General features: G+C 42.3%; 1 protein-coding gene across 2 annotated transcripts in view; it reads left to right on the plus strand.

Annotated features, from left to right (window-relative positions):
- The window catches only part of abcc2 (ATP-binding cassette, sub-family C (CFTR/MRP), member 2), a 70916-nt gene extending 59170 nt beyond the window's left edge, over positions 1-11746 (plus strand). The window contains exons 29-32 of one of the 2 annotated variants that reach the window (XM_046359062.1): positions 4416-4574; positions 4710-4876; positions 9706-9900; positions 10504-11746. In XM_046359062.1, the coding sequence (XP_046215018.1) occupies positions 4416-4574; positions 4710-4876; positions 9706-9900; positions 10504-10663 (681 nt within the window). In that variant the 3' untranslated portion in view covers positions 10664-11746. Of the gene's footprint in view, positions 1-4415; positions 4575-4709; positions 4877-9705; positions 9901-10503 lie in introns of those variants that run through there. The other variant, XR_006839946.1, reaches the window with a different exon arrangement.
- Positions 11747-27710: the final 15964 nt, after the last annotated feature.

Raw genomic sequence — 27710 nt, forward strand, 5'->3', positions numbered from 1 at the left:
ACATTTGCCACACTGTTCCTCAAAACGAGGCACCCTCAGGGGTACGTGCTCAGTCCCCTCATGAACTCCCTGTTCACCCATGACTGTATGGCCAAATGATTGTGGAATACAGGAAAAGGAGGGCAGAGCACGCCCCCATTCTCATTGAGGCTGGTGTCCACATCATCAAACAACTATCATGGTCCAAACACACCAAGACAGTCGTGAAGAGGGCACGACAACGCGACAACAATTCCCCCTCAGGAGACTGAAAAGATTTGACACGGGTCCTCAGATCCTCAAAAAGTTTTACAGCTGCACTGTCGAGAGCATCCTGACTAGTTGCATCAACGCCTGGTGTTGCAATTGCTCGGCCTCCGACCTCAATGCCGACAGATGATAGTGCATGCAGCCCAGTACATCACTGGGGCCAAGCTTCCTGCCATCCAGGTCCTCTATACCAGGCAGTGTCAGAGTAAGGCCCTAAAAACTGTCAACGACTCCAGCCACCCTAGTCATAGACTGTTCTCTCTGCTACTGCATGGCAAGCGGTATAGGAGGGCCAAGTCTAGGTCCAAAAGATTTCTTAACAGCTTCTACCCCAAAGCCATAAGACTCCTGAACAGCTAATCAAATGGCTACCCCCTGTTTATATATTTACAGTGCCTTGCGAAAGTATTCGGCCCCCTTGAACTTTGCGACCTTTTGACACATTTTAGGCTTCAAACATAAAGATATAAAACTGTATTTTTTTGTGAAAAATCAACAACAAGTGGGACACAATCATGAAGTAGAACGACATTTATTGGACATTTCAAACTTTTTTACAAATCAAAAACTGAAAAATTGGGCGTCCTTAATTCAGCCCCCTTAAGTTAATACTTTGTTGCGCCAACTTTTGCTGCGATTACAGCTGTAAGTCGCTTGGGGTATGTCTCTATCAGTTTTGCACATTGAGAGACTGAAATTTTTTCCCCTTCCTATTTGCAAAACAGCTCGAGCTCAGTGAGGTTGGATGGAGAGCATTTGTGAACAGCAGTTTTCAGTTCTTTCCACAGATTCTCGATTGGATTCAGGTCTGGACTTTGACTTGGCCATTCTAATACCTGGATATGTTTATTTTTGAACCATTCCATTGTAGATTTTGCTTTATGTTTTGGATCATTGTCTTGTTAGAAGACAAATCTCCGTCCCAGTCTCAGGTCTTTTGCAGACTCCATCAGGTTTTCTTCCAGAATGGTCCTGTATTTGGCTCCTTCCATCTTCCCATCAATTTTAACCATCTTCCCTGTCCCTGCTGAAGAAAAGCAGGCCCAAACCATGATGCTGCCACCACCATTTTTGACAGTGGGGATGGTGTGTTCAGGGTGATGAGCTGTGTTGCTTTTACGCCAAACATAACGTTTTGCATTGTTGCCAAAAAGTTCAATTTTGGTTTCATCTGACCAGAGCACCTTCTTCCACATGTTTGGTGTGTCTCCCAGGTGGCTTGTGGCAAACTTTAAACAACACTTTTTATGGATATCTTTAAGAAATGGCTTTCTTCTTGCCACTCTTCCATAAAGGCCAGATTTGTGCAATATACGACTGATTGTTGTCCTATGGACAGAGTCTCCCACCTCAGCTGTATATCTCTGCAGTTCATCCAGAGTGATCATGGGCCTCTTGGCTGCATCTCTGATCAGTCTTCTCCTTGTATGAGCTGAAAGTTTAGAGGGACGGCCAGGTCTTGGTAGATTTGCAGTGGTCTGATATCCCTTCCATTTCAATATTATTGCTTGCACAGTGCTCCTTGGGATGTTTAAAGCTTGGGAAAGCTTTTTGTATCCAAATCCGGCTTTAAACTTCTTCACAACAGTATCTCGGACCTGCCTGGTGTGTTACTTGTTCTTCATGATGCTCTCTGCGCTTTTAACGGACCTCTGAGACTATCACAGTGCAGGTGCATTTATACGGAGACTTGATTACACACAGGTGGATTGTATTTATCATCATTAGTCATTTAGGTCAACATTGGATCATTCAGAGATCCTCACTGAACTTCTGGAGAGAGTTTGCTGCACTGAAAGTAAAGGGGCTGAATAATTTTGCACGCCCAATTTTTCAGTTTTTGATTTGTTAAAAAAGTTTGAAATATCCAATAAATGTTGTTCCACTTCATGATTGTGTCCCACTTGTTGTTGATTCTTCACAAAAAGTACAGTTTTATATCTTTATGTTTGAAGCCTGAAATGTGGCAAAAGGTCGCAAGATTCAAGGGGGCCGAATACTTTCGCAAGGCACTGTATATATCTCTATTATCCTCATTTATTTTAATTTGATATATTTATGTTTTACTTCAGTTTATCTTTCTTAACTGTATTGTTGCTTCAGGGCTTGTAAGTAAGCATTTCACTGTTAGTCTACACCTGTTGTTTATGAAGCATGTGAGAAATAACATTTAATTTGATTTGGACTTCACTGTTCTTCCCTGCAACTTGCTTTTAAATTGCGTCTCGAGGCAAAAGTCGTCTACTCTTTATTAGTTTATTAAAATAAACCATAGTCTTATAGGCACATGGGATTCCGTTCCTTGTTGTGCTTGACTACAGAAAGCAATATCGAATTGATGTGGGTGTGTTTGCTGCTTATGTTGTAGACACCTGATCTTGCATGATTGATGTTATCTTGTTTACTGTCCGGCTATTCTAAATAACAAGGTGTAGCCTAGGCTTAGTTATTTCTCCGTGGCTCTGACTTGTCTGCTCGTTGCACTTTGCCTTGTCAATCTGTGCACTCGATAATCTGGGTACAAGGTCAAGTCTATTTAATGATGATTGACAACCATTAATGCATTCATGAAACCAGCTACTTTTTGAAGTTTATTTGCCCTAACTGTAAAATTCCAAATAATATGAAGGGCCCCCCTCAAATGGTTTTTGCACCACCCAACCCGTGGCAAAACCCGAGCTCTGTTTTGACATAAACATGAATATTCCCATTGAATGCAATATATTGACATAAGCATCATTTGGTTGACACTCATCTCTTCCCATTGGCACAGCAAAGCCTGCAGTTGATTTAAGCACCAATTGGTTGATCCAGAGATGACATTTTGAGGCTGATAATGGGTTGTAAATAATAATGGGCTGCAGAGCAAGCGACACTGCTGTCCTCATAACTGGATAATTATTAAATGATTTGAATTTTTGCCTCGATCTCCTTTCTTATTAGGTCTAGGCTACTAGGCCTAGAATAATCATATTTCCATCTTGGTATTGTTAGCTCAATTTCAATTTCTTGTGGCCTAAAATATTTATCATTCAAATTTAAACTGTGATTGAGAAACCATAGACTTTTTTCACAATTATTCACATTTGAAAGCTGCAATATGATATTACACACGTAATCACAACATTTGGCAAATATTCTTTATAAATAACTTTTATTAATGCTTATGATATTTCAATTAGAACTAGCCGAGGTTTTTGGCCATTTGGTTCACAATGGCAAGGAGGGATTTCTTTCCGTTTCTTAAAATAGCCTAAGTTTTGCTCAATTGTAAGGTTTGTTCAAACTCCTAATTCTATGTTTTCTATTTTCCTATTGTTTGTTCGCTCTATCATTATTACCTTATGGCCTACTATGATTTCAGATGATCTCAAAATCAACTTAAAACTTTGTGAGATAGCTTAGAACTTTGTTAGATTCATTCATTTTTTAATAATGACATAGTGCGGCTGGAGAAATTCAGTATGCATAAAACGAATAGAGTAGCTTCATAGGTCAAGTTATATTCATATCAAATGGAGATTAAAATTACATTTAAAATAGGCATTAATAATAATTAGACATCGGACAGTCCGGTATAAAATAGGCCCACATCATTGGAGAGAGAAAACAAAAACATATTTTCTGATGGGACATTTTGCATTGTTTTGGTGAAACTCAGGTCTGTCTTCACTGTTCTTGTGCATTCTGTTTTTAGTTTATAACATATTTATGGAAATAGGCCATAGCAAAGGTATATGCCACTTGGCATCGGCGCCCAGGGAGCAGTTGTTTTTGGTTAACTGCCTTATTGTTGTTGGTTAACTACGCAGAAGGGCAAATATTACCACCTTGCCTGACTCGGCAATTCAAACCAGTGAACTTTCTGTTACTGGCCCAACCCTCTTAACTGCTAGGCTACTTGCCACCCTACCACAGGGACACGATCAGTCACTGCTACAGAGTTGGACAGAGGGCACACTTGGTCCAAAGCCTGTTTTATCATGGCCAGCACCATTAAGAACTGGCACTCATTTTTAAGCAAACATTACATAACTGCAGGTGGCAGTAAACCACCAACATTGGCTTAATACTTGTTCTTTAGTACATCTCTATGGTCTTGACCCATCTGCAACAAGAATTAAGCAATACTCAAAGTCTTACTGAACGTCCTCCATCTTGTCCAGATCGGTATAGTGGGTCGAACAGGTGCTGGGAAGTCCAGTCTGACCAACTGCCTGTTTAGAATCATCGAGGCAGCAGAGGGACGGATCTTGATCGATGGGACAGACATCGCTACTCTAGGCCTACATGACCTCAGGACCAGACTGACTATTATACCACAGGTAACGCACACACAGAAATGCATGTATGCACGCTTACACACACATGCACCCACAGACACACACCCTTATAAATGGCACAAACTTTATAATATTTTGACATGATGACATTTGTTTCTCCATTCGGTGTGTGTGTAGGACCCAGTGCTGTTCTCAGGGACGCTGCGTATGAACCTAGACCCGTTTGAGACTTTCAGTGATGAGGAGATCTGGTGCGTCCTCGAGCTGTCCCATTTGAAGGAGTACGTGGGGGGGTTACAGGAAGGACTGACCCACGAGGTGTCAGAGGGGGGAGAGAACCTCAGGTGGGTTACACTCATATACCCGCACACGTCAGATACAAGGGCATCGTTGAAACTGAAACGCTGTCACCTTCGATTTGAAGAGTGTCTTTTATGTACTAGAAATATCTTGTTAGCTAGCTGCCCATTGCTAGTTGGTTGGATGGGCAGCCAGGCAGGTTGGAACTGCATAGCTAGCTAGTATTATTTAAGTGATAATGCCCTCGAAGCCGGTGTATGGAGGATATATTTGCACTGGTGTTGTTAGGCCTGTGTTGTTAGTGCCAATATCTCCTCCAAACACCGGCTTCGAGGGCATTATCACTTTTATACAACGTGTAATATTCAAATAATGATTGACATATTTTCATTTCAATTTTTTTTGTTGATTAAGTTATTCATACTATTTCATCCTTTCACAAATCTAGGGTTGTGTCGTTCGTTCTATTGGTTATGTTGCCAGAGACGGGACCCAGTCGTTCAGTCTTTCTGTTCTGTATCTATGGACGCGACCCTGTCGTTCGTTCTAAATGTTCCATTGCCATACTGCTTGCTAGCTAACCAAGTTACAGTCACGTCAAAAAGTGCAGCGAGAATAACAGCAAAGTAGACACATTTACATTTGTTTAAGCTGTTTTCTAGTGACATTTATTTGGATAACAATGAGCTAATGTGGCACAATTTGGCCTGGCATTGACAATGTGCTCACTCGTCAGGACACTATCAGAGGAGTCACTTCAAACTGAAGCTGGAAAAACTGCAAAGTAGCTGCACTTAGATTAATTTTACGTTTTTTTCAATTGACAATTCTTTGTATATATCCATAAAAATAATGCCAGCTCATTCATGATTTAGACTAGTTGAGAAACGCTGCCTGCCTGCCTGTCTGTCTCCTCCCGACACATTCATTACTATGGGGAAGCTGGAGATTGAATTTAAATTTTGAAACAATGTTGCAAATGTCGGAGAGACAGACAGGTTTATGCAAATTTCTGCTGTTAATAACCAAATGTTAGTCTAAAATAAATGTGAGATAATGTCGAGATGCTTTTTATAGTGGAGATCAAGTTTATGAAGTGCCTGGCTAGGCTGATGAGACAGTGGATTGTGCAGTCAGATGGAAGAGAGTAAATTTTAACTTTAATTTTAATGTCATAGATTTAGAAGGTGGTACCTTGTGGAATAGACATTGGCTGGAATGCGGTTTTAACCAATCAGCATTCAGGATTAGACCCACCCATTGTATGAAGATCAACAAACAAGGCAATACCTGCTCTATTTTATCACCAATAAACCCATCCGTTTTAAAATGGGTTTAGAATATGTCAATCTAGGAAGCCAGGCAAAAACAAATAATGTGTTGGTTTGTTGTTAGCTTGTTAGCTGGGTAGCCAGATTAAATGATGACCAGATATATAGTATCTGACAACATTTTGACTGTAGCCAACCTTTATTCATTATAATTTGAAAATGAACTCATTACGATAATCATTTTCAAGGTTTAATGGCAACCTAAAAAGATCTAACTTACTGTTGTGAATCTGAGGAAATAAAAGCAGAGCATTCTGTCGGAGAAATCCAAAACTTCTTGATGCTGTCGCTGTAAGGTTACCATGACAGCGACTAAAACAACAGGGTCGAAGTTGAAAAGTTTGAAAAGTTTCTGCGACAAGGAAAACGACAGCCGCATCGACAATCTACAGACAGTCGGTCTGAATAGAAATGTAATGTTATTTTGGCCAACACTTGTTGTATTCTAATGGTCTACTGACATATAAGACTATATAGCAGCCTTTTAGGTATTACTCAACTCTGCACAAAATACATCCGCACAGGGATCGTATTATCATTCAGATGATAGCATATGGAGGGGGAAATCAGTGGTCTGAGCAAAGGTCCCCCCCCCCCCCAAGCTAACTTCCTACAATTATACACGTTTTGCCATGGGGCAAAGAGGGAAAAAAAGGCAGTTTCAGGGCTAATCTCACGCTATTTTACACATTTTGTCATGAGGTTGAGAGAATTTAGCATTTTTAAAGCTATTTTCCTGCAATTCTACACATATTGGCCATGGGGCAGAGAGAAGAAAATGCTGTTTTTATAGCTAATCTAATGCTATTCTACACATTTTGCAAAGAGGCTGAGAGAATTTAGCATTTCTAAAGCTAATTTCCTGCTATTCTAAACATTTTTGCCAAAGCTTATGACCTGTCCATATGCTAACTGTGGAGGGGCCGACCTGGGTTCGAGGCCCCCAGAGTCCGTGGGCTCCGGGAGTGTATGGTACGCCAGTGGGTGAGATACTTTCTGATAAGCGCACACATATGAAGGTTGCGCCACATTTCAAAATGCAATTGAGGGAATAACACAGCTTTTCATGTAATTACTGTTGCTATTGTGAAAGATGAGGGTCAGCTTTGTCTGAGTATAAAACATATTTCTCAACTCTCAATATTGAGCAAATGGCACCACTTTACAAATCAAATCAAATTTGATTTGTCACATACACACGGTGAGCAGATGTTAATGCGAGTGTAGCGAAATGCAGTGTGGGTTTCAGATGGTGCGCCCACGGAGCAGAGTGCACCATTTGCTGTGAATACTGGAGGTGTGCCGAGTACTGGGACAAAACTAGTATTGTAACACACATACGTCACTCTTTGACTCAAACAGTGTGAAGCGCTGTGTGCTGTAAACAACTATTGGCTAGTTATTTTACCCGTGAAGAAAATGGCCGGGGTATCGGTTGAGCCTGCTGCAAAGATTGGATGAGAACAAGCCGCTCTGCTCTCATTGCTGTTCAATCAAGTTCTTTCTTGTCATATGGTTGTTTACTGCCTGTCTACTTGGCACTGTTTAGTAGGCCTACTTTGTCTGTCCGTATAATTATCCCATTGCTGACGTCTCTCATTATGTCTTGATCCAAGCCCATGCTTGCTTGCTATTGATTTTTGCCCAGGCATGTTTACCGTGCGACAGATCATTCGGAAATAAAATGACAAAATGTGGCATACGTTTGGTTGATAACTGAATAGGACCAAGTAAGTTAATCATGTGCAATTTCATCTTTCGGGGGTCTTTTAACAATGTGTGTGTGAATGAGTGAAGGAATGTTACGATGCACTCTGAGTGATAGAGCAGTGATGCGCACTTGAGGTACAGGCTTTACCGACATTTAAATCAGATTAGAGTATCAAGTGTGATGAAAGCGATACGATTACAAATACGAGTATGACAAGATCGGGACACCCCTAGTACATCAAGTAGCCTAGCCCCACCTGTCACGCCCTGACCTTAGTTATCTTTGTTTTCTTTATTATTTTGGTTAGGTCAGGGTGTGACAAGGGGTGGTTTGTTGTGTTTTTTTGTCCTGTCTAGGGTTTTTGTATGTTTATGGGGTTGGTCACTCGTCTAGGTGCTTTGTATGTGTATGGTTGCCTAGATTGGTTCTCAATTAGGGGCAGCTGTTTATCGTCTCTGATTGGGAATCATATTTAGGGAGCCATATTCCTTGGGTAATTCGTGGGTGATTGTCTATGTATTAGTTGCCTGTGTCTGCACTTATTCTATACAGCGGCAAGTTTGTTGAAGTGTTCTTCGTTTCATTAAAATAGCAGATGTATTCACATCACGCTGCGCCGTGGTCTCATCCATACAACGAACGTGACACTACCGATGGAAGGTTTTGTAGGACATTAAATATAATGTTAGATCAATCAATAACATGGCTATCTAGCATGTTGCTGACAGTTTTATAAAATTGAACACACAGCCATAGAAAAACATTGGCAGTAGAATGACCTGTGTTGAAGAGCTCAGTGACTTTCAAAGTGGCACTGTCAGATTTCTGCCCTGCTGGACCTACCCGGGTCAACAATAAGAGCTGTTATTGTGAAGTGGAAATGTCTAGGAGCAATAACTGCTCAGCCGCAAAGTGGTAGGCCACACAAGCTCACAGAACGGCACCACTGAGTGCTGAAGCGCGTAGCGTGTAAAAATCCTCTGTCCTCAGTTGCAACACTACCGAGTTCCAAACTGCCTCTGGAAGCAACATCAGCACAACAACTGTTCGTCGGGAGCTTCATGAAATGGGTTTCTATGGCTGAGCAGCCACGCAGAAGCCTAAGATCACCATGCCAATGCCAAGCATCAGCTGGAGTAGTGTAAAGCCCGCCGTCATTGGACTGTGGAGCAGTGGAAACGTGTTCTCTTGAGTGATGTGTCACGTTTCACCATCTGGCAATCACATGGACGAATCTGTGTTTGGTGGATGCCAGGAGAAGGCTACCTGCCCAAATGCATAGTGCCAACTGTAGTTTGGTGGAGGAGGAATAATGGTCTTGGGCCATTTTTCATGGTTTGGGCTAGGCCCCTTAGTTCCAGTGAAGGAAAATCTTAAAGCTACAGCATACAATGACATTTTAGATGATTCTGTGCTTCCAACTTTGTGGCAAAAGTTTGAGGGAGGCCCTTTCCTGTTTCAGCATGACAATGCAACCATGCACAAAGCGAGGTCTATACAGAAATGGTTTGTCAAGGTCGGTGTGGAAGAACTTGACTCCTGCATAGAGCCCCGACCTCAACCCCACCCAGCACCGTTTGGGATGAATTGGAATCCCGACTGCAAACCAGGCCTAATCGCCCAACATCAGTTCCTGGCTTCACTAGTGCTCTTGTGGCTGAATGGAAGCAAGTCCCTGCAGCAATGTTCTAACATCTCACTAGATGAGTGGAGGCTTTTATAGCAGCAAAGGGTGGACCAACTCCATATTATTGCCATGACTTTGGAATGAGATATTTGACATGCAGGTGTTCACATATATTTTGACAGGTTGTACATGTTTCCATTACAGTATTGGTCAGAGACAGTTGTTGTGTCTGGCCCGTGCCCTGCTGAGGAAGTCTCGTATTCTGATTCTGGACGAGGCTACAGCTGCTGTGGACCTAGAGACAGACAGCCTGATCCAGAAAACCATACGACGAGAGTTCTCCCATTGCACTGTACTCACCATCGCACACAGACTCCACAGCATCCTGGACAGTAGCAGGTAAAACACATGCATATACACAGTATAGTCACTCCTATGGTGTCAAATGTAACACTATGTTGGGGTTTATATGGTCCCATCCCCATTTTGTGTTAAAACTACTCTGGTCATGGTGCTGATATTTTTGGAGTTAAAATTACACTAAATGGCTTTAAAAGGTATCTGTCCCAATCAACTCCAGTTATCAACACTAACTCCAGGGAGCGTATCACTCTCTTGAGGGCTAAGATAACTTCCAGTAGAGTCAATTTAACCTTCATTCTTTTAACACTGTGATTTCAACTATCCTTGATTTACTGTGTACTTAGACACACACACACACACACACACACACACACACACACACACACACACACACACACACACACACACACACACACACACACACACACACACACACACACACACACACACACACACACACACACACACACACACACACACACACACACACACACACACACACAAACTTTATGACAAGAGTTTTCTCACAGATCTTGTTGCATGGCAACTGAAACTCTGAAACAGTTGACTCTCACTCATCCTTTCCTCCCTCGTCTCCCGCTCCCTCTTCCTCCATCCCTCTCTCCCTAACACGTTCAGGGTGATGGTGCTGGATGCTGGGAAGATCGTGGAGTTTGACTCTCCCAGCACTCTCTTCAACAAACAGGGTCACTTCTATTCCATGGCAAGGGATGCTGGTATCACTACAGTGGACAGCACTGCTCTGGACAGCACTGCATTGGATAGCACTGCTCTCTGAGACGTGGGACTTGTTGTACAGTTGGTCTCAGAGAGGGCAGAATCATGCCTTAACTGCAGAGGGGATGCTAGCCCCTGGTGTTGATTGTAAAATAGAGAATGTGTTCTCAATAACTTAACGGAGGGGTATATTACAAAGCAGTATCAACAAGTTATCTGGGTAACTTTAGGAAGCTTAAGTTGAATATGGGCTATTGAGAAATATTATACCATTTCAAAAAGACTACTTCTTGTGATAAAGATGCATGCCAAATGTTATTTTTCTCATGTGTTTAATTCTGACTGATTTTATACACATTTTTGCAGCCTGTTATTGATATGAAGACTGTTTGATCTGTGAGGTGTATTTCAATGAAGGTTGGTTTGATTAAGAACGTTATATAAGCAGTGAAGGTGTCAAACTTGACTTAGGAAAAGAAAATTGATTGATTTACAAAAAGGATAATATAGTATGTGATTTAGTTTTGAAGATCAATCAAAATAAATATCATATCTTAAGGAATTCACTCTTACATTGTAAAACGAGTTGACCCCAAAACAATGGAACTACTCTTTAGTATAGACATAGTTAACAAAACAAAAAAACAATTTATAGCTAAAACCATTTAACTTCACAATGTGACCGTATGAATCAAACCAACCTTCAAAAGACCAATTACTGAAAAAAGATCCGAATGGGGCTGCTGTGTAAATGCAGCCATGTAAAACTGTGATTAGTCCGAAAAAAGATTGGATATTGAAACAAATCTGAATTGGCTTCTTAGGGTGGCTGTGTGAACAGCCATAAGGTCATGAAAAGGTGGGAAAAGGGTGGGAAATATGCTGGCCATTATTAACACTAACATGATCAATATGTAAAATGTCCTCATGGTTTTTGAAGGACACAGCTTAGAAATGCCTGAAATATTTTTGTGATGCTTTCTAACCTTGTCATAATCTCAAAACTGCTGTCAATATTCTTTTATTATGTATTTTAATATGCATCTGGAAATGCATGTGAAATGTATTCATATATTAGAAAAATATTTGATCTGCCCAATTTGAAATATTTCACGTCCTGAAAATAAATCAAATTTGCCATACATTTAAATGTAACCTCTGATTTCATATCTGCAATGAAAAAGGAAATGGTGAATCAAATGTGAAAGTAATGTAGATTGTGTGAGAGTTTATCGAGCATGTTCTAAGCTGACATATGGAATTATTTTCAGGTCATACCATGGATCATTCAGTTTTTTATTTTATTTAGAATTTTAGGACTTATTTAGTGATAAATTATTTTTATTTTTTGGGGATGAAATATTGAATTTGGCCTTGACTACTATAGGCCTTAGGGATGCAAAGAAAAACATAAATGGTAAAACAGGAGTAGGGGCAAGGTGTGCGCAATGAAAGTTCCAGAGGGATCCGTGACACTGATAGTTAGCAGCAGCAGGTCACAGTGAAATACAGTAACAGTCAAAAGTTTGGACACACCTACTCAGGGTTTTTGTTTATTTTTTACTATTTTCTACATTGTAGAATAATAGTGAATACATCCAAACTATGAAATAACACATATGGAATCATGTAGTAACCAAACAAGTCTTAAACAAATTCTTCAAAGTAGCCACCCAAACCATCTCAATTGCGGCGCAGGTCCTAATCCAGGCACTTGTCATCTCCCGTCTGGATTACTGCAACTCGCTGTTGGCTGGGCTCCCTGCCTGTGCCATTAAACCCCTACAACTCATCCAGAACGCCGCAGCCCGTCTGGTGTTCAACCTTCCCAAGTTCTCTCACGTCACCCCGCTCCTCCGCTCTCTCCACTGGCTTCCAGTTGAAGCTCGCATCCGCTACAAGACCATGGTGCTTGCCTACGGAGCTGTGAGGGGAACGGCACCTCAGTACCTCCAGGCTCTGATCAGGCCCTACACCCAAACAAGGGCACTGCGTTCATCCACCTCTGGCCTGCTCGCCTCCCTACCACTGAGGAAGTACAGTTCCCGCTCAGCCCAGTCAAAACTGTTCGCTGCTCTGGCCCCCCCAATGGTGGAACAAACTCCCTCACGACGCCAGGACAGCGGAGTCAATCACCACCTTCGGAGACACCTGAAACCCCACCTCTTTAAGGAATACCTAGGATAGGATAAGTAATCCTTCTCACCCCCCCCTTTAAGATTTAGATGCACTATTGTAAAGTGACTGTTCTACTGGATGTCATAAGGTGAATGCACCAATTTGTAAGTCGCTCTGGATAAGAGCGTCTGCTAAACGACTTAAATGTAAATGTAAATGTAATGGGTTGAGGTCAGGTGATTGTGGAGGCTGGGTCATCTGATGCAGCACTCCATCACTCTCCTTCTTGGTCAAATAGCTCTTACACAGCCTGGAGGTGTGTTGGGTCATTGTCCTGTTGAAAAACAAATGATAGTCCCATAAGTGCAAACCAGATGGGATGAAGTATCGCTGCAGAATGATGTGGAATTCCTTGAATTCTAAATAAATCACTTAGTGTCACCAGCAAAGCATCCCCCCCACCATCACACCTCCTCCTCCATGCTTCACGGTTTGAACCACACATGGGGACATCATCCATACACCTACTCTGCATCTCACAAAGTCATGGCGGTTGGAACCAAAAATCTCGATTTCCAGCGGTCTAATGTCCATTGCTCACGTTTCTTGGTGTCCTTAAGTAGTGGTCTCTTTACAGCAGTTCGACCACGAAGGCCTGATTAACGCAGTCTCTTCTGAGCAGTTTATGTTGAGATGTGTCTGTTACTTGAACTCTGTGAAGCAATTATTTGTGCTGGAATCTGAGGTGCAGTTAACTCTGATGAACTCATCCTCTGCAGCAGAGTCTTCCTTTCCTGTGGCGGTCCTCATGAGAGCCAGTTTCATCATAGCGCTTATGGTTTTTGCGACTGCACTTGTTCTGGGTAAGTAATGATGGACTGTAATGATGGACTGTCATTTTTCTTTGCTTATTTGGGCTTTTACCAGATAGGGCTATCTTCTGTATACCAACCCTACCTTGTCACAACACAACTGATTGGCTCAAAAGTATTAAGAAGGAAAGAAATTCCACAAATGAACTTTTAACAAGGCACACCTGTTAATTGAAATGCATTCCAGGTGACTGACTACCTCATGAATCTGGTTGCGAGAATGCGAAGAGTGTGCAAAGCTGTCATCAAGGCAAAGTATCTCAAATATAAAATATATTTTGATTTGTTTAACACATTTTTGGTAACTACATGATTCCATATGTGTTATTTAATAGTTTTGATGTCTTCACAGTTATTCTACAATATAAAACATTTCAATAAAGAACAACCCTTGAATGAGTAGGCGTGTCCAAACTTTTGACAGGTACTGTATATATTTTAACAAAAAATGCCATGATGGCAATGATGCAATTGAGAAGTAGCACAAAAGCCCACAACCCATGACCAATACATTTTCACCAGCAACATCGTTTTCAAAGTAGCCCAATTTTTGCAGGAAAACCGTGGACATGTTAACTCTGCTTCCAGAAGCTTTGCCTTCACACAGCCTGTCAGCCGCTCTGTGGTTTCTGCCCTGTCCTAAATCCAGCCGGTTGAACACTCCAAACAGCCTACCTGACCGCTCAGAGGCCTGCCTGGTCTTAAAACACACCGTTTTCTTTGTATCACATTGCAACCATAAAACTGGAGGGGGAAAAAAAATGCAGTATTGTTTCAGAATGTGGGGGGACATGACCCCTCTCCCCATCCCCAGTGGAAGTTGTGCCCCTGTACATAGTTACCGTAGAACACCACTGCAGTGTTAAAAAAAAGTCGTATTACACAACCTTGAGTGCACAATTACTTTTCTACAAGAGGTTACGAATGAAAACAACGAGTGACACATTGTCATAAAAAAACGTCATTTTGATAAATGTATTCATGCTATTTCATCCCTCCATGAGAATATAGTACTAACACAAATGTAGGATTGCCAGCCAAGCCGACTGTTCGTCCGTTCGATTGGCAGGTTGCTATGCAGCGCAGGCGCTGCTGATGCTCACGGTGATAGCACTATCCACGGTGCTGACTGCCATTTAGCTGGAACTGGTGGGTGGTTCTCGGTAGCATTCTCAGTTCCAGGTGCAACCTGACAGGGCCCGATGGGATCTGTCTTTTAAGAATTGATTCGGACTGGGTTCGGACTAAAAAGTTATGTCAACAAAATCCCTCATTTAATGAGACCAGTAGCGATTTTAGTAGGTAATTCTTGGTGGGGCAAACAAAAAACAAATGTTGGTGATGCATGCCAGCAAGTCACTACACAAAACAACACAAAACTAAACAATACATTAATTGCACTATAACGGTGACAAACGGTGCCCACAAACTATAAAGCTGTCCCAACAGCAGATTCCCAACAGCAGTCCCAACACCTTACCACTGCTACTCCTGGCTATCAGTGGAGCCTTGTCTGGCAACGAAACAGTTCATTCAGCCTTATTTACTGACTTATTTACTGAAAAAACATACCTGATATGGCTGACTTGCTGAAACAAATGTGGTTTCTGCTGTCAATTGAGATGTACAAACTATGGCATAAGGGGACAACAAGCGCATTAGAGGCAATCTGTAATTTAGATTAAGACATTAACGAGCGAGCTAGGACGGACGAAGTCAAAATAACTATTTGTTCAGCACTTTTCAAATGTACAGCGACACAATTCAGAACATGGGCCGTTCTTCCCTGTACACCAAGTCAGAATGGTAGGATAAATAAAGGGAGCGTATAAGCAGACAATGAAAGCTCTTACAATAATCGATGGTTACATTTCTCTAAAACAGGTTATAGGCTACATGAGCACCACAAAGTCAAAGCCTGTTTTTATCCAGATTCAAAAGATTTGCAGCCGCCTTGATGCTGTATTGAGCCTACTCAGAAGTCTCTCGTTCCACTCCCTAAGGAATTTGCTTGTAAGATCCCTCTCAAATGTCAGTTGAATGTTGAAAAATAGTTATCGCAAATTTCTGTGGATGCTCCAAATATTAATCCCAGCTCCAAAGCCATCATCAAAGTAGGCATAGCTGTTAGAGGACTGGAGTATCTATCCAAAATGCTCTACATGACGTTAGTCCATTTTTCTTCTCCAGATCGGGCGACAGTAAACTCCGTTTCCACGAAGTCTGGCAGTGGTTTCACCTTGTCCACATCCATAAAGGTTTCATTCTCTGGGTGCAAGGCACACAGGGCCTCAACAAGTTGGCTGTTTCGTTCGTTAAATCTTTCTGACATTTCTCCTAGTCCAGCATCCAGAGTGCTGAAAAAAAGGTATTTCGCACTCCCTCTCATTATCCTCATCTTGCTGGCCCATTGTTGTTTCGACCGCATATTCTTTCATAGTACGACTCACTACCCTTTGCCGTTTGCTTGGAGTGGGGTGTCCGAGTGCTTGTAATTCCTTGCAGGAATACTCCAGCCCCTCTCTGTTTTTGAACCACGCGCTACAAAATGTCAGTTGCAGGCCTCTCCTCGGGTTGATTACCTCCTATGTCGCCAGGCTGCAAGACCGTTGTGCAGATGCCTTTGCTGCTGGACTCGACAGCCTTGGCCTAGGTGATTATCGGCGGTTTAGCGGCCTTGGCCTCTGAGGCAGGCTTCTCTCCCTCCCCACCGCTTTGATCCGATGCTGCCGTTGCGAAGCAAACCTTCTAATATCCATCGTCCTATCAGCTACCTACCTAACAGTTAACCTTACCCCCCCCCCCCAAAAAAAAGTGTGGTAGTACATAACCTAAATGGTCAAATTGATCCCGCCATTCAACTGTGAAGGTCAACTGCTAAAATGTGCATGGTGTACGTATGATGCATGGAAGGCTTCCTCTGATTCAGAATCTACAGAGCGTTTATTTTTGTCATGCCACCATTTTAGTTAACCATGGATTGAAATTCATGATTGGTTGTGTATAAAATCTCCAGAATGACCTATGTTTACCTTTGAAGATGTGAAATGACATTATGCTTATCCTTGTAATTCCCATCATAACTATTTTATTATCATTATTATTTTCTTGGCCAAATAGTATATTCACAAATGTAAATTGGGTGGGAAAATGTAATATTTTTATTGAACTGTTACAATTTTATAAATCCCCCAAACTTCTGAAACATAAAAAATTGAAAAAATGATTATAAGTCATGTCTCTGAATGTCTGTTAATGTCATTACCTTGTCAAATATTAATGATGTCCTGAGTTATTACACATACACAACAAATTGGTTTGGCATGATGGAGTGGGCAGATTGGGACAGAATAGGGATACAAAACTGAGGGGCAAAATATTCCAACTAAGGAGGCAATGCCCCCTTCTGCACCCTCGTTGCTACTAACAGTTTACTGCACAACATACACTTAGCATTACTTTCTTAGCTACAGTATGCATATCTCCCTGGCATATTACATCATTTGTGCAGCAGTGTACAATACATTTTTGTACTCACCTTGTTTTGCTGTGCTCACTTGAACAGGAAGGTGGCGTGGCAATCCTTCATGGGCAAATTGTGTCATCAAAGTCTGGCATGCTCTGTATTTATGGGGCTTTCAAGACAACTGGGAACTCGGGAGAGAACAAGGTTGAACCATGATGACGTCAGTGATCTTCAGGTCGTAGCTCTAGAAAGAGGCCCGAGTTCCCGATTTACAATACCGAGTTGGTTTACCGTTCAAAACATGTTTTTTCAGTCAGAGCTCATTTTTCCCAAGTTCTCAGTTGTCTTGAACTCACAGAAGTCAGATTTCCCAGTTAACAGTTGCTTTGAGCGCAAAATAAATCATGCTGGATTGACAGCCTGACCAATGTTGAATGTTTATCATTTTAAGGCTTGAAAATAAACCATTAAACCCAGAATTGGGACCACATACACACTCCACTGAATAGCAGGCTAGTGATCGATTTGCAATGCTTGCAGTTAGCCACTGATTCCTTCCAAACCACTCATTGTTGAATTTGCGGTTTCTAACTTGTTGTGTAATGTTTATGTCCAATGTGATATTCTGGATTGTTTTTCTCATTTTGTCTGTCATAGTTGAAGTGTACCTATGATGAAAATTACAGGCCTCTCTCATTTTTTTAAATGGGAGAACTTGCACAATTGATGGCTGACTAAATACCTTTTTGCCCCACTGTATAAATATATGGATGATCAATGAAAGAGCAGCTTAGGCAAGATGCAATAGATGGTATAAAATACAGTATATACATATGAGATAAGTAATGCAAGATATGTAAACATTATTAAAGAGGCATTATTAATTAAAGTGACCAGTGATCCATTTATTAAAGTGGCCAATGATTTCAAGTCGGTATGTAGGCAGCAGCCTCTCTGTGTTAGTGATGGCTGCTTAACAGTCTGATGGCCTTGAGATAGAACCTGTTTTTCAGTCTCTCAATCCCAGCTTTGATGCACCTGTACTGACCTTCACCTTCCTGATGGTAGCGGGGTTGAACAGGCAGTGGCTCGGGTGGTTGTTGTCCTTGACAAGGATTAAAACGGACTTTCATGATCATTCATGACTGCTAGCTAAGATTTTGAAAGTATGATGTTTTTTTTAATTAATTTTTTTAGCTAAAAATGTGGGGCTCAAAACAGGTGAGGCTCTGAATGACGGGTCGCCACTGGTTGAGACTGCAAAAAAAGCTTTTTTTCACGTGACACATGCATACACCTGTGACCGACCAATAGGGTAGGGTCTGAACGTACGATAGCCAATCGTATATCACAGCAATACATTTGTTACAACAACTCCATCATACCATTATCACAGATGCGACAGCAAAATGGATGCGGAGGATATTAAAAAGAAACTTGCCACATGGGAAAGTATACTGGATGTTCGGGAAGACAAGTCAGATGTGTGGAAGTTATTTGACTTGGTTGTTGATACAACGAGAGAATCAACTGGCCACGTCAAGTGTAGAGGAAGCATGGCAGACTGAACCATCGACCAGAGGAGAACAATGCTGAAACCCTCCACTGGGGATCCTGTTTCTATGCGATAATATGTAGAAGATCCTACTTTATGCAAGTAGACAATTCATTTGAAGTAAACTTAAACGCAGAGGTCCACATGTCCTAGTAGCCTACTTCTTCTGACAATTGTTACATTTTCAGTAAGTTGGTTAATGTAGTTTTATATTCAATTATTTATATCAGTTATTCAATTTCAATTTGATTTCAGCTTGCTAGCGGCAAGACCACCAGGACTTCGACTAAAATACAGTATGTGTTCTCTTCTGTTGTTTTAATACTTAGGCCATGGACTAATTAGCCAGAACATTTCATTTGTTATTTTATTTTCAAAGTAAAAAGATTGATTGTATTTTAAGGCATGACTGGCAGTCTCTTACTTTTATATAGGCTACTATAGTACTTAGTAATAATAATAATAATATAGGAAGAACATTTTTAAAAAAATCTAACACCTGTTTGGCAGTGGCACACACGGCGAGACACCGAGATCATTGAGTGCTTTTGAAATCTGTAGCCTATCTCTGCTGCACGGTATCAGCACAATGGACAGCAATGACGTTTAGATGGGCAATTACTCTATTAATAATAATATAATATATATGCCATTTAGCAGACGCTTTTATCCAAAGCGACTTACAGTCATGTGTGCATACATTCTACGTATGGGTGGTCCCAGGGATCGAACCCACTACCCTGGCGTTACAAGCGCCATGCTCTACCAACTGAGCTACAGAAGGACCACATGCAGCCCTTACCAAATGAATGCAGAAAACTGAAAGAAGTAGTCTACTATTGTGTCATACCTGGCTCCAGGATAAAGTGACTAAAGGGGCAGTTGAAATTGCTGATGGGGCTACATTTTTCAAATGTACTCAGATTATTATATTTTTTATGCATTTTATTGCCCTGAAATTTCAGAAACATTTAATTTTTTACTTTGCATATATTTCAAATCAATACATAAATCTCACTTATAGTAGGGCAGATTTTCTTTCTAATTGATAAGATAATACTTGCCATCTCATTTGGAGATTAGATTGAGATGGCGTAGACTATTGGAGGTTTATCATTTCAGAAAAACACATTTTGAAAATGCACAGAAACCTACTGTATCTAAGTTTGAATGTTTATATTCAAACACTATAGTTGAGGCTGCCAATAAGATTATGGGATCACATTGTATTTATAAAACATGGCTTGGATATTGTTGTAATCAATGACTGTTTATGGTTGTAATCCACTATTATTTTGGTCTGAGTCCTCCAAGGATTTCAGTTGGGAATTATTTATGCCTGCTGCCATCTGCAGGCGGAGAGAGAGCAAGCGCTTTGTGTCTCCCCTCCCCTCAACAACACTCGAAGAAGACGCATGTGACAACTGTCTATTTTTTCTTTGTTGTCTTAAACATGTATGTGGTGTACACAAGCACATGATCTATAGAAAAGGTTAGAGTCTAAATGGTTATCTGAGTCATACTTACCTTTTACAATGCATTTGGAAAGTATTCAGACCCCAAATCAAAAATCAAATCAAATCAAATTGTATTTGTCACATACACATGGTTAGCAGATGTTAATGCGAGTGTAGCGAAATGCTTGTGCTTCTAGTTCCGACAATGCAGTGATAACCAACAAGTAATCTAACTAACAATTCCAAAACTACTGTCTTATACACAGTGTAAGGGGATAAGGAACATGTACATAAGGATATATGAATGAGTGATGGTACAGAGCAGCATACAGTAGATGGTATCGAGAACAGTATATACATATGAGATGAGTGTGTAGACAAAGTAAACAAAGTGGCATAGTTAAAGTGGCTAGTGATACATGTGTTACATAAGGATGCAGTCGATGTTGTAGAGTACAGTATATACATATGCATATGAGATGAATAATGTAGGGTAAGTAACATTATATAAGGTAGCATTGTTTAAAGTGGCTAGTGATATATTTACATCATTTCCCATCAATTTCCATTATTAAAATGGCTGGAGTTGGGTCAGTGTCAATGACAGTGTGTTGGCAGCAGCCACTCAATGTTAGTGGTGGCTATTTAACAGTCTGATGGCCTTGAGATAGAAGCTGTTTTTCAGTCTCTCGGTCCCAGCTTTGATGCACCTGTACTGACCTCGCCTTCTGGATGATAGCGGGGTGAACAGGCAGTGGTTCGGGTGGCTGATGTCCTTGATGATCTTTATGGCCTTCCTGTAACAACGGGTGGTGTAGGTGTCCTGGAGGGCAGGTAGTTTGCCCCCGGTGATGCGTTGTGCAGTCCTCACTACCCTCTGGAGAGCCTTACGGTTGAGGGCGGAGCAGTTGCCGTACCAGGCGGTGATACAGCCCGCCAGGATGCTCTCGATTGTGCATCTGTAGAAGTTTGTGAGTGCTTTTGGTGACAAGCCGAATTTCTTCAGCCTCCTGAGGTTGAATAGGCGCTGCTGCGCCTTCTTCACGACGCTGTCAGTGTGAGTGGACCAATTCAGTTTGTCTGTGATGTGTATGCCGAGGAACTTAAAACTAGCTACCCTCTCCACTACTGTTCCATCGATGTGGATAGGGGTGTTCCCTCTGCTGTTTCCTGAAGTCCACAATCATCTCCTTAGTTTTGTTGACGTTGAGTGTGAGGTTATTTTCCTGACACCACACTCCAAGGGCCCTCACCTCCTCCCTGTAGGCCGTCTCGTCGTTGTTGGTAATCAAGCCTACCACTGTTGTGTCGTCCGCAAACTTGATGATTGAGTTGGAGGCGTGCGTGGCCACGCAGTCGTGGGTGAACAGGGAGTACAGGAGAGGGCTCAGAACGCACCCTTGTGGGGCCCCGTGTTGAGGATCAGCGGGGAGGAGATGTTGTTGCCTACCCTCACCACCTGGGGGCGGCCCGTCAGGAAGTCCAGTACCCAGTTGCACAGGGCGGGGTCGAGACCCAGGGTCTCGAGCTTGATGACGAGCTTGGAGGGTACTATGGTGTTGAATGCCGAGCTGTAGTCGATGAACAGCATTCTCACATAGGTATTCCTCTTGTCCAGGTGGGTTAGGGCAGTGTGCAGTGTGGTTGAGATTGCATCGTCTGTGGACCTATTTGGGCGGTAAGCAAATTGGAGTGGGTCTAGGGTGTCAGGTAGGGTGGAGGTGATATGGTCCTTGACTAGTCTCTCAAAGCACTTCATGATGACGGAAGTGAGTGCTACGGGGCGGTAGTCGTTTAGCTCAGTTACCTTAGCTTTCTTGGGAACAGGAACAATGGTGGCCCTCTTGAAGCATGTGGGAACAGCAGACTGGTATAGGGATTGATTGAATATGTCCGTAAACACACCGGCCAGCTGGTCTGCGCATGCTCGGAGGGCGCGGCTGGGGATGCCGTCTGGGCCTGCAGCCTTGCGAGGGTTAACACGTTTAAATGTCTTACTCACCTCGGCTGCAGTGAAGGAGAGACTGCATGTTTCCGTTGCAGGCCGTGTCAGTGGCACTGTATTGTCCTCAAAGCGGGCAAAAAGTTATTTAGTCTGCCTGGGAGCAAGACATCCTGGTCCGTGACTGGGCTGGATTTCATCTTGTAGTCCGTGATTGACTGTAGACCCTGCCACATGCCTCTTGTGTCTGAGCCATTGAATTGAGATTCCACTTTGTCTCTGTACTGACGCTTAGCTTGTTTGATAGCCTTACGGAGGGAATAGCTGCACTGTTTGTATTCAGTCATGTTGCCAGACACCTTGCCCTGATTAAAAGCAGTGGTTCGCGCTTTCAGTTTCACGCGAATGCTGCCATCAATCCACGGTTTCTGGTTAGGGAATGTTTTTATCGTTGCTATGGGAACGACATCTTCGACGCACGTTCTAATGAACTCGCACACCGAATCAGCGTATTCGTCAATATTCCCATCTGACGCAATACGAAACATGTCCCAGTCCACATGATGTAAGCAGTCTTGGAGTGTAGAGTCAGCTTGGTCTGACCAGCGTTGGACAGACCTCAGCGTGGGAGCCTCTTGTTTTAATTTCTGTCTGTAGGCAGGGATCAGCAAAATGGAGTCGTGGTCAGCTTTTCCGAAAGGGGGGCGGGGCAGGGCCTTATATGCGTCGCGGAAGTTAGAGTAACAATGATCCAAGGTTTTACCACCCCTGGTTGCGCAATCGATATGCTGATAAAATTTAGGGAGTCTTGTTTTCAGATTGGCTTTGTTAAAATCCCCAGCTACAATGAATGCAGCCTCCGGATAAATGTTTTCCAGTTTACAAAGAGTTAAATAAAGTTCGTTCAGAGCCATCGATGTGTCTGCTTGGGGGGGGATATATACGGCTGTGATTATAATCGAAGAGAATTCTCTTGGAAGATAATGCGGTCTACATTTGATTGTGAGGAATTCTAAATCAGGTGAACAGAAGGATTTGAGTTCCTGTATGTTTCCTTCATCACACCATGTCCCGTTAGTCATGAGGCATACGCCCCCTCCACTCTTCTTACCAGATAGATGTTTGTTTCTGTCGGCGCGATGCGTGGAGAAACCCGTTGGCCATGTCTCCGTAAAGCAGAGAACGTTGCAGTCTCGGATGTCCCTCTGGAATGCCACCCTTGCTCGGATTTCATCAACCTTGTTGTCGAGAGACTGGACATTGGCAAGAAGAATACTGGGAAGTGGTGCGCGATGTGCCCTTTTTCGGAGTCTGACCAGAACACCGCCGCGTTTCCCTCTTTTTCGGAGTCGTTTCCTTCCCTTTTCACATTTTTTTAAAAACATTACAGCCTTTTCTAAAAATGCATTTAAAAAAGTATTGTCCTCATCAATCTACACACAATACCCCATAATGACAAAGCGAAAATCAGGTTTTTAGAAGGTTTTTTAAATGTATTAAAAATAAAATACAAAATACCATATTTACGTACGTTTTCAGACCCTTTGCAATGAGACTCAAATTGATCTCAGGCGCATCCTGTTTCCATTGATTATCCTTGAGATGTTTCAATAGCTTGATTGGAGTCCACCTGTGGTAAATTCAATTGATTGGACATGATTTGGAAAGGCACACACCTGTCTATATAAGGTCCCACAGTTGACAGTGCATATCAAAGCAAAAACCAAGCCATGAGGTTGAAGGAGCTCCGAGACAGGATTGTGTGGAGGCACAGATCTGGGGAAGGGTACCAAAACATTTCTGCAGCATTGAATGTCCCCAAGAACACAGTGGCCTCCATCATTCTTAAATGGAAGAAGTTTGGAACCACCAAGACTCTTCCTAGAGCTGGCCGCCCAGCCAAACTGAGCAATCGGGGGAGAAGGGCCTTGGTCAGGGAGGTGAACAAGAACCCAATGGTCACTCTAACAGAGCTCCAGAGTTCCTCTGTGGATATGGGAGAACCTTCCAGAAAGACAACCATCTCTGCAGCACTCCACCAATCAGGCCTTTATGGTAGAGCGGCCAGACGGAAGCCACTCCTCAGTAAAAGGCACATGACAGTCTGCTTGGAGTTTGCCAAAATGAACCTAAAAGACTCTCAAACCATGAGAAACAAGACTATCTGGTCTGATGAAACCAAGATTTAAGCCTTGGCCTGAATGCCAAGCGTCACGTCTGGAGGAAGCCTGGCACCATCCCTAAGGTGAAGCATGATGGTGGCAGCATCATGCTGTGGGGATGTTTTTCAGCGGCAGAGAGTGGAAAACTACTCAGGATCAAGGGAAAGATGAACGGTGCAAAGTAAAGGGAGATCCTTGATGAAAACCTGCTCCAGAGCGCTCAGGACCTCAGACTGGGATGAAGGTTTTATACCTTCCAGCAGGACAACGACTCTAAGCACACAGCCAAGACAACACAGGAATGCCTAGGAATTTCTACATTGTTGAATAATAGTGGACATCCAAACTATAAAAAACACAAATCATTTAGTAACAAAAACAGTTCAACAAATAAAAAATATCTTTAAAGTAGCCACCCTTTGCCTTGATGACAGCTTTGCACACTCTTGGTATTCTCTTAACCAGCTTCATGAGGAATGCTTTTCCAACAGTCTTGGAGTTCCCACATATGAGGAGCACTTGTTGGCTGCTTTTCCTTTGTTCTGTGGTCCAACTCATCCCAAACCATCTCAATTGGGTTGAGGTCATCTGATGCAGCATTCCATCACTCTCCTTCTTACACAGCCTGGAGGTGTGTTTTGGGACATTGAACTGTTGGAAAACAAATGATAGTCCCACTAAACGAAAACCAGATGGAACGGCGTATCGCTACAGAATGATGTTTTTTTATATTTTTTATTTCACCTTTATTTAACCAGGTAGGCTAGTTGAGAACAAGTTCTCATTTGCAACTGCGACCTGGCCAAGATAAAAGCATAGCAGTGTGAACAGACAACACAGAGTTACACATGGAATAAACAATTAACAAGTCAATAACACAGTAGAAAAAAAATGGGCAGTCTATATACAATGTGTGCAAAAGGCATGAGGAGGTAGGCGAATAATACAGTTTTGCAGATTAACACTGGAGTGATAAATGATCAGGTCATGTACAGGTAGAGATATTGGTGTGCAAAAGAGCAGAAAAATAAATAAATAAAAACAGTATAAAAAACAGTATGGGAATGAGGTAGGTGAAAATGGGTGGGCTATTTTCCTATAGACTATGTACAGCTGCAGCGATCGGTTAGCTGCTCGGATAGCTGATGTTTGAAGTTGGTGAGGGAGATAAGTCTCCAACTTCAGCGATTTTTGCAATTCGTTCCAGTCACAGGCAGCAGAGTACTGGAACGAAAGGCGGCCAAATGATGTGTTGGCTTTAGGGATGATCAGTGAGATACACCTGCTGGAGCGCGTGCTACGGATGGGTGTTGCCATCGTGACCAGTGAACTGAGATAAGGCGGAGCTTTACCTAGCATGGACTTGTAGATGACCTGGAGCCAGTGGGTCTGGCGACGAATATGTAGTGAGGGCCAGCCGACTAGAGCATACAAGTCGCAGTGGTGGGTGGTATAAGGTGCTTTAGTGACAAAACGGATGGCACTGTGATAGACTGCATCCAGTTTGCTGAGTAGAGTATTGGAAGCCATTTTGTAGATGGCTTGCTGATTAAGTGTGCCTTGAATTCTAAATAAATCAATGAGTGTCACCAGACAATCACCCCCACATCATCACAGCTCATCCTCCGTGCTTCACAATGGGAACCACACATGCAGGGACCCTCCATTCACCTACTCTGCATCTTTCAAAGGCACGCGGTTGGAACCAAAAATCTAAAATTTGGTCTCAGAGCTCTGAGCTCTGTAGACTGGTCTTCCCTGGCTGTCTGACCCTGTTGGGACCCCTGTCACCATCTAATCTTGCTAAGTCATGATTTTATTTTCTTTATTTTTCTTTAACCTTTATTTAACTAGGCAAGCCAGTTAAGAACAAATTCTTTTTTACAATGACGGTGAGCAAAGTGTTGTGTACTGACTGTGCACTATAGAGTGTTATGCGGGTGAATGAGGACCCAAAAGCGACTTGGCGAAAACAGAGTCTTTATTCCAGTAAAGGAAATAGGCAATACTCCTGGACAATCAGAGCAGAAAACAAAACATAACAAACTTAATTCCACTCGTAGTGACGAGGACAGACTGGAGACTCGACCATTAACTGTAGGTTGCCTCGGGAAGGCACCGACCGTAGCAGACTCAGACACCTGCTCACACGCTGCATCAGAGGGAAACAAGACACGACAGGGCGAGACAGAGACACAGCACGGCGAACATCATACAAGGATCCGACAGGACAGAAGTGGAAAACAAGGGGAGAAATAGGGACTCTAATCAGAAGACAAAATAGGGAACAGGTGTAAAAAGACTAAATGAGTGAGTTAGGAGAATGAGGAACAGCTGGGAGCAGGAACGGAACGATAGAGAGAGGAGAGAGAGGGAGGGGGAGAGAGAGGGATAGAAAAAGGGAACGAACCTAATAAGACCAGCAGGGGGAAACGAACAGAAGGGAAAGCATAATGACAAGACAATATATGACAAAACATGACAATAGAGGGCTGCATTCCCGCTGGATGACTGCGCAACCTACAGGTTCTTAACGAGATCATTGCTGCACGGTCTGTGGCACTGTCTGCTGGCGGGAGCTTGCGGTCAGATAGACGACTTTGGGATGAAAATATTGTATTTTTGTTATCCGACAGATTATTTGGAAATGGTCCGCTTTCTGCATTGTATTAGCCTACCTGTTGTATTAAAAACGCATTTGTTTCCCACATTATACACACATTCAGAATTCACTGCTTCTACTTCAGTAGCCTACCTCTTTTAGTTCGGCGTGAGAGTTCAAGTGTGCCTATTACATTTGGTCTCTTTGAAATAGAGTAGGCTTCCTACATAGGAGAATCATGTGGAAGTTAATTTAAATATTAAATTAACTTAATTATGATTAGACTGTAGTTTTCAATGTGAGTCGAAGTACAATCACAAAATGTAATCATCAATGAAAAGGAAAAGGCACAATGCCCGTCGCGTACAAATACCACGTGGTGCCGTGATAACTAATGTCCATTACTCGTGTGTCTTGGCCCATGCAAGTCTGTTCTTCTTATTGGTGTCCTTTACTAGTGGTTTCTGTGCAGCAATTCAACCATGAAGGCCTGATTCACGCAGTTTCCTCTGAACAGTTGATGTTGAGATGTATCTCGTACTTTAATTCTGTGAAGCATTTATTTGGGCTGCAATCTGAGGTGCAGTTTAACTCTAAGGAATGTATCCTCTGGAGCAGAGGTAACTCTGGGTCTACCTTTCCTGTGGCAGTACTCATGAGAGCCAGTTTCATCATAGCACTTCGTTTTTGTGACTGCACTTGAAGAAAATGTCAAGTTCTTGAAATTTTACGGATTGCCTGACCTTCATGTCTTAAGATGGACTGTCAATTATCTTTACTTATTTGAGCTGTTCTTACCATAATATGGACTTGGTCTTTACCAAATAGGACTATCTTCTGTATATCACCCCTAACTTGTTACCACACAAATGATTGGCACAAACACATTAAGAAGGATAAAAATACCAAAACACTTTTAACATGGCACACCTGT

This window comes from Oncorhynchus gorbuscha, linkage group LG08 (assembly GCF_021184085.1).
Source record: "Oncorhynchus gorbuscha isolate QuinsamMale2020 ecotype Even-year linkage group LG08, OgorEven_v1.0, whole genome shotgun sequence".
NCBI lineage: Eukaryota > Metazoa > Chordata > Actinopteri > Salmoniformes > Salmonidae > Oncorhynchus > Oncorhynchus gorbuscha.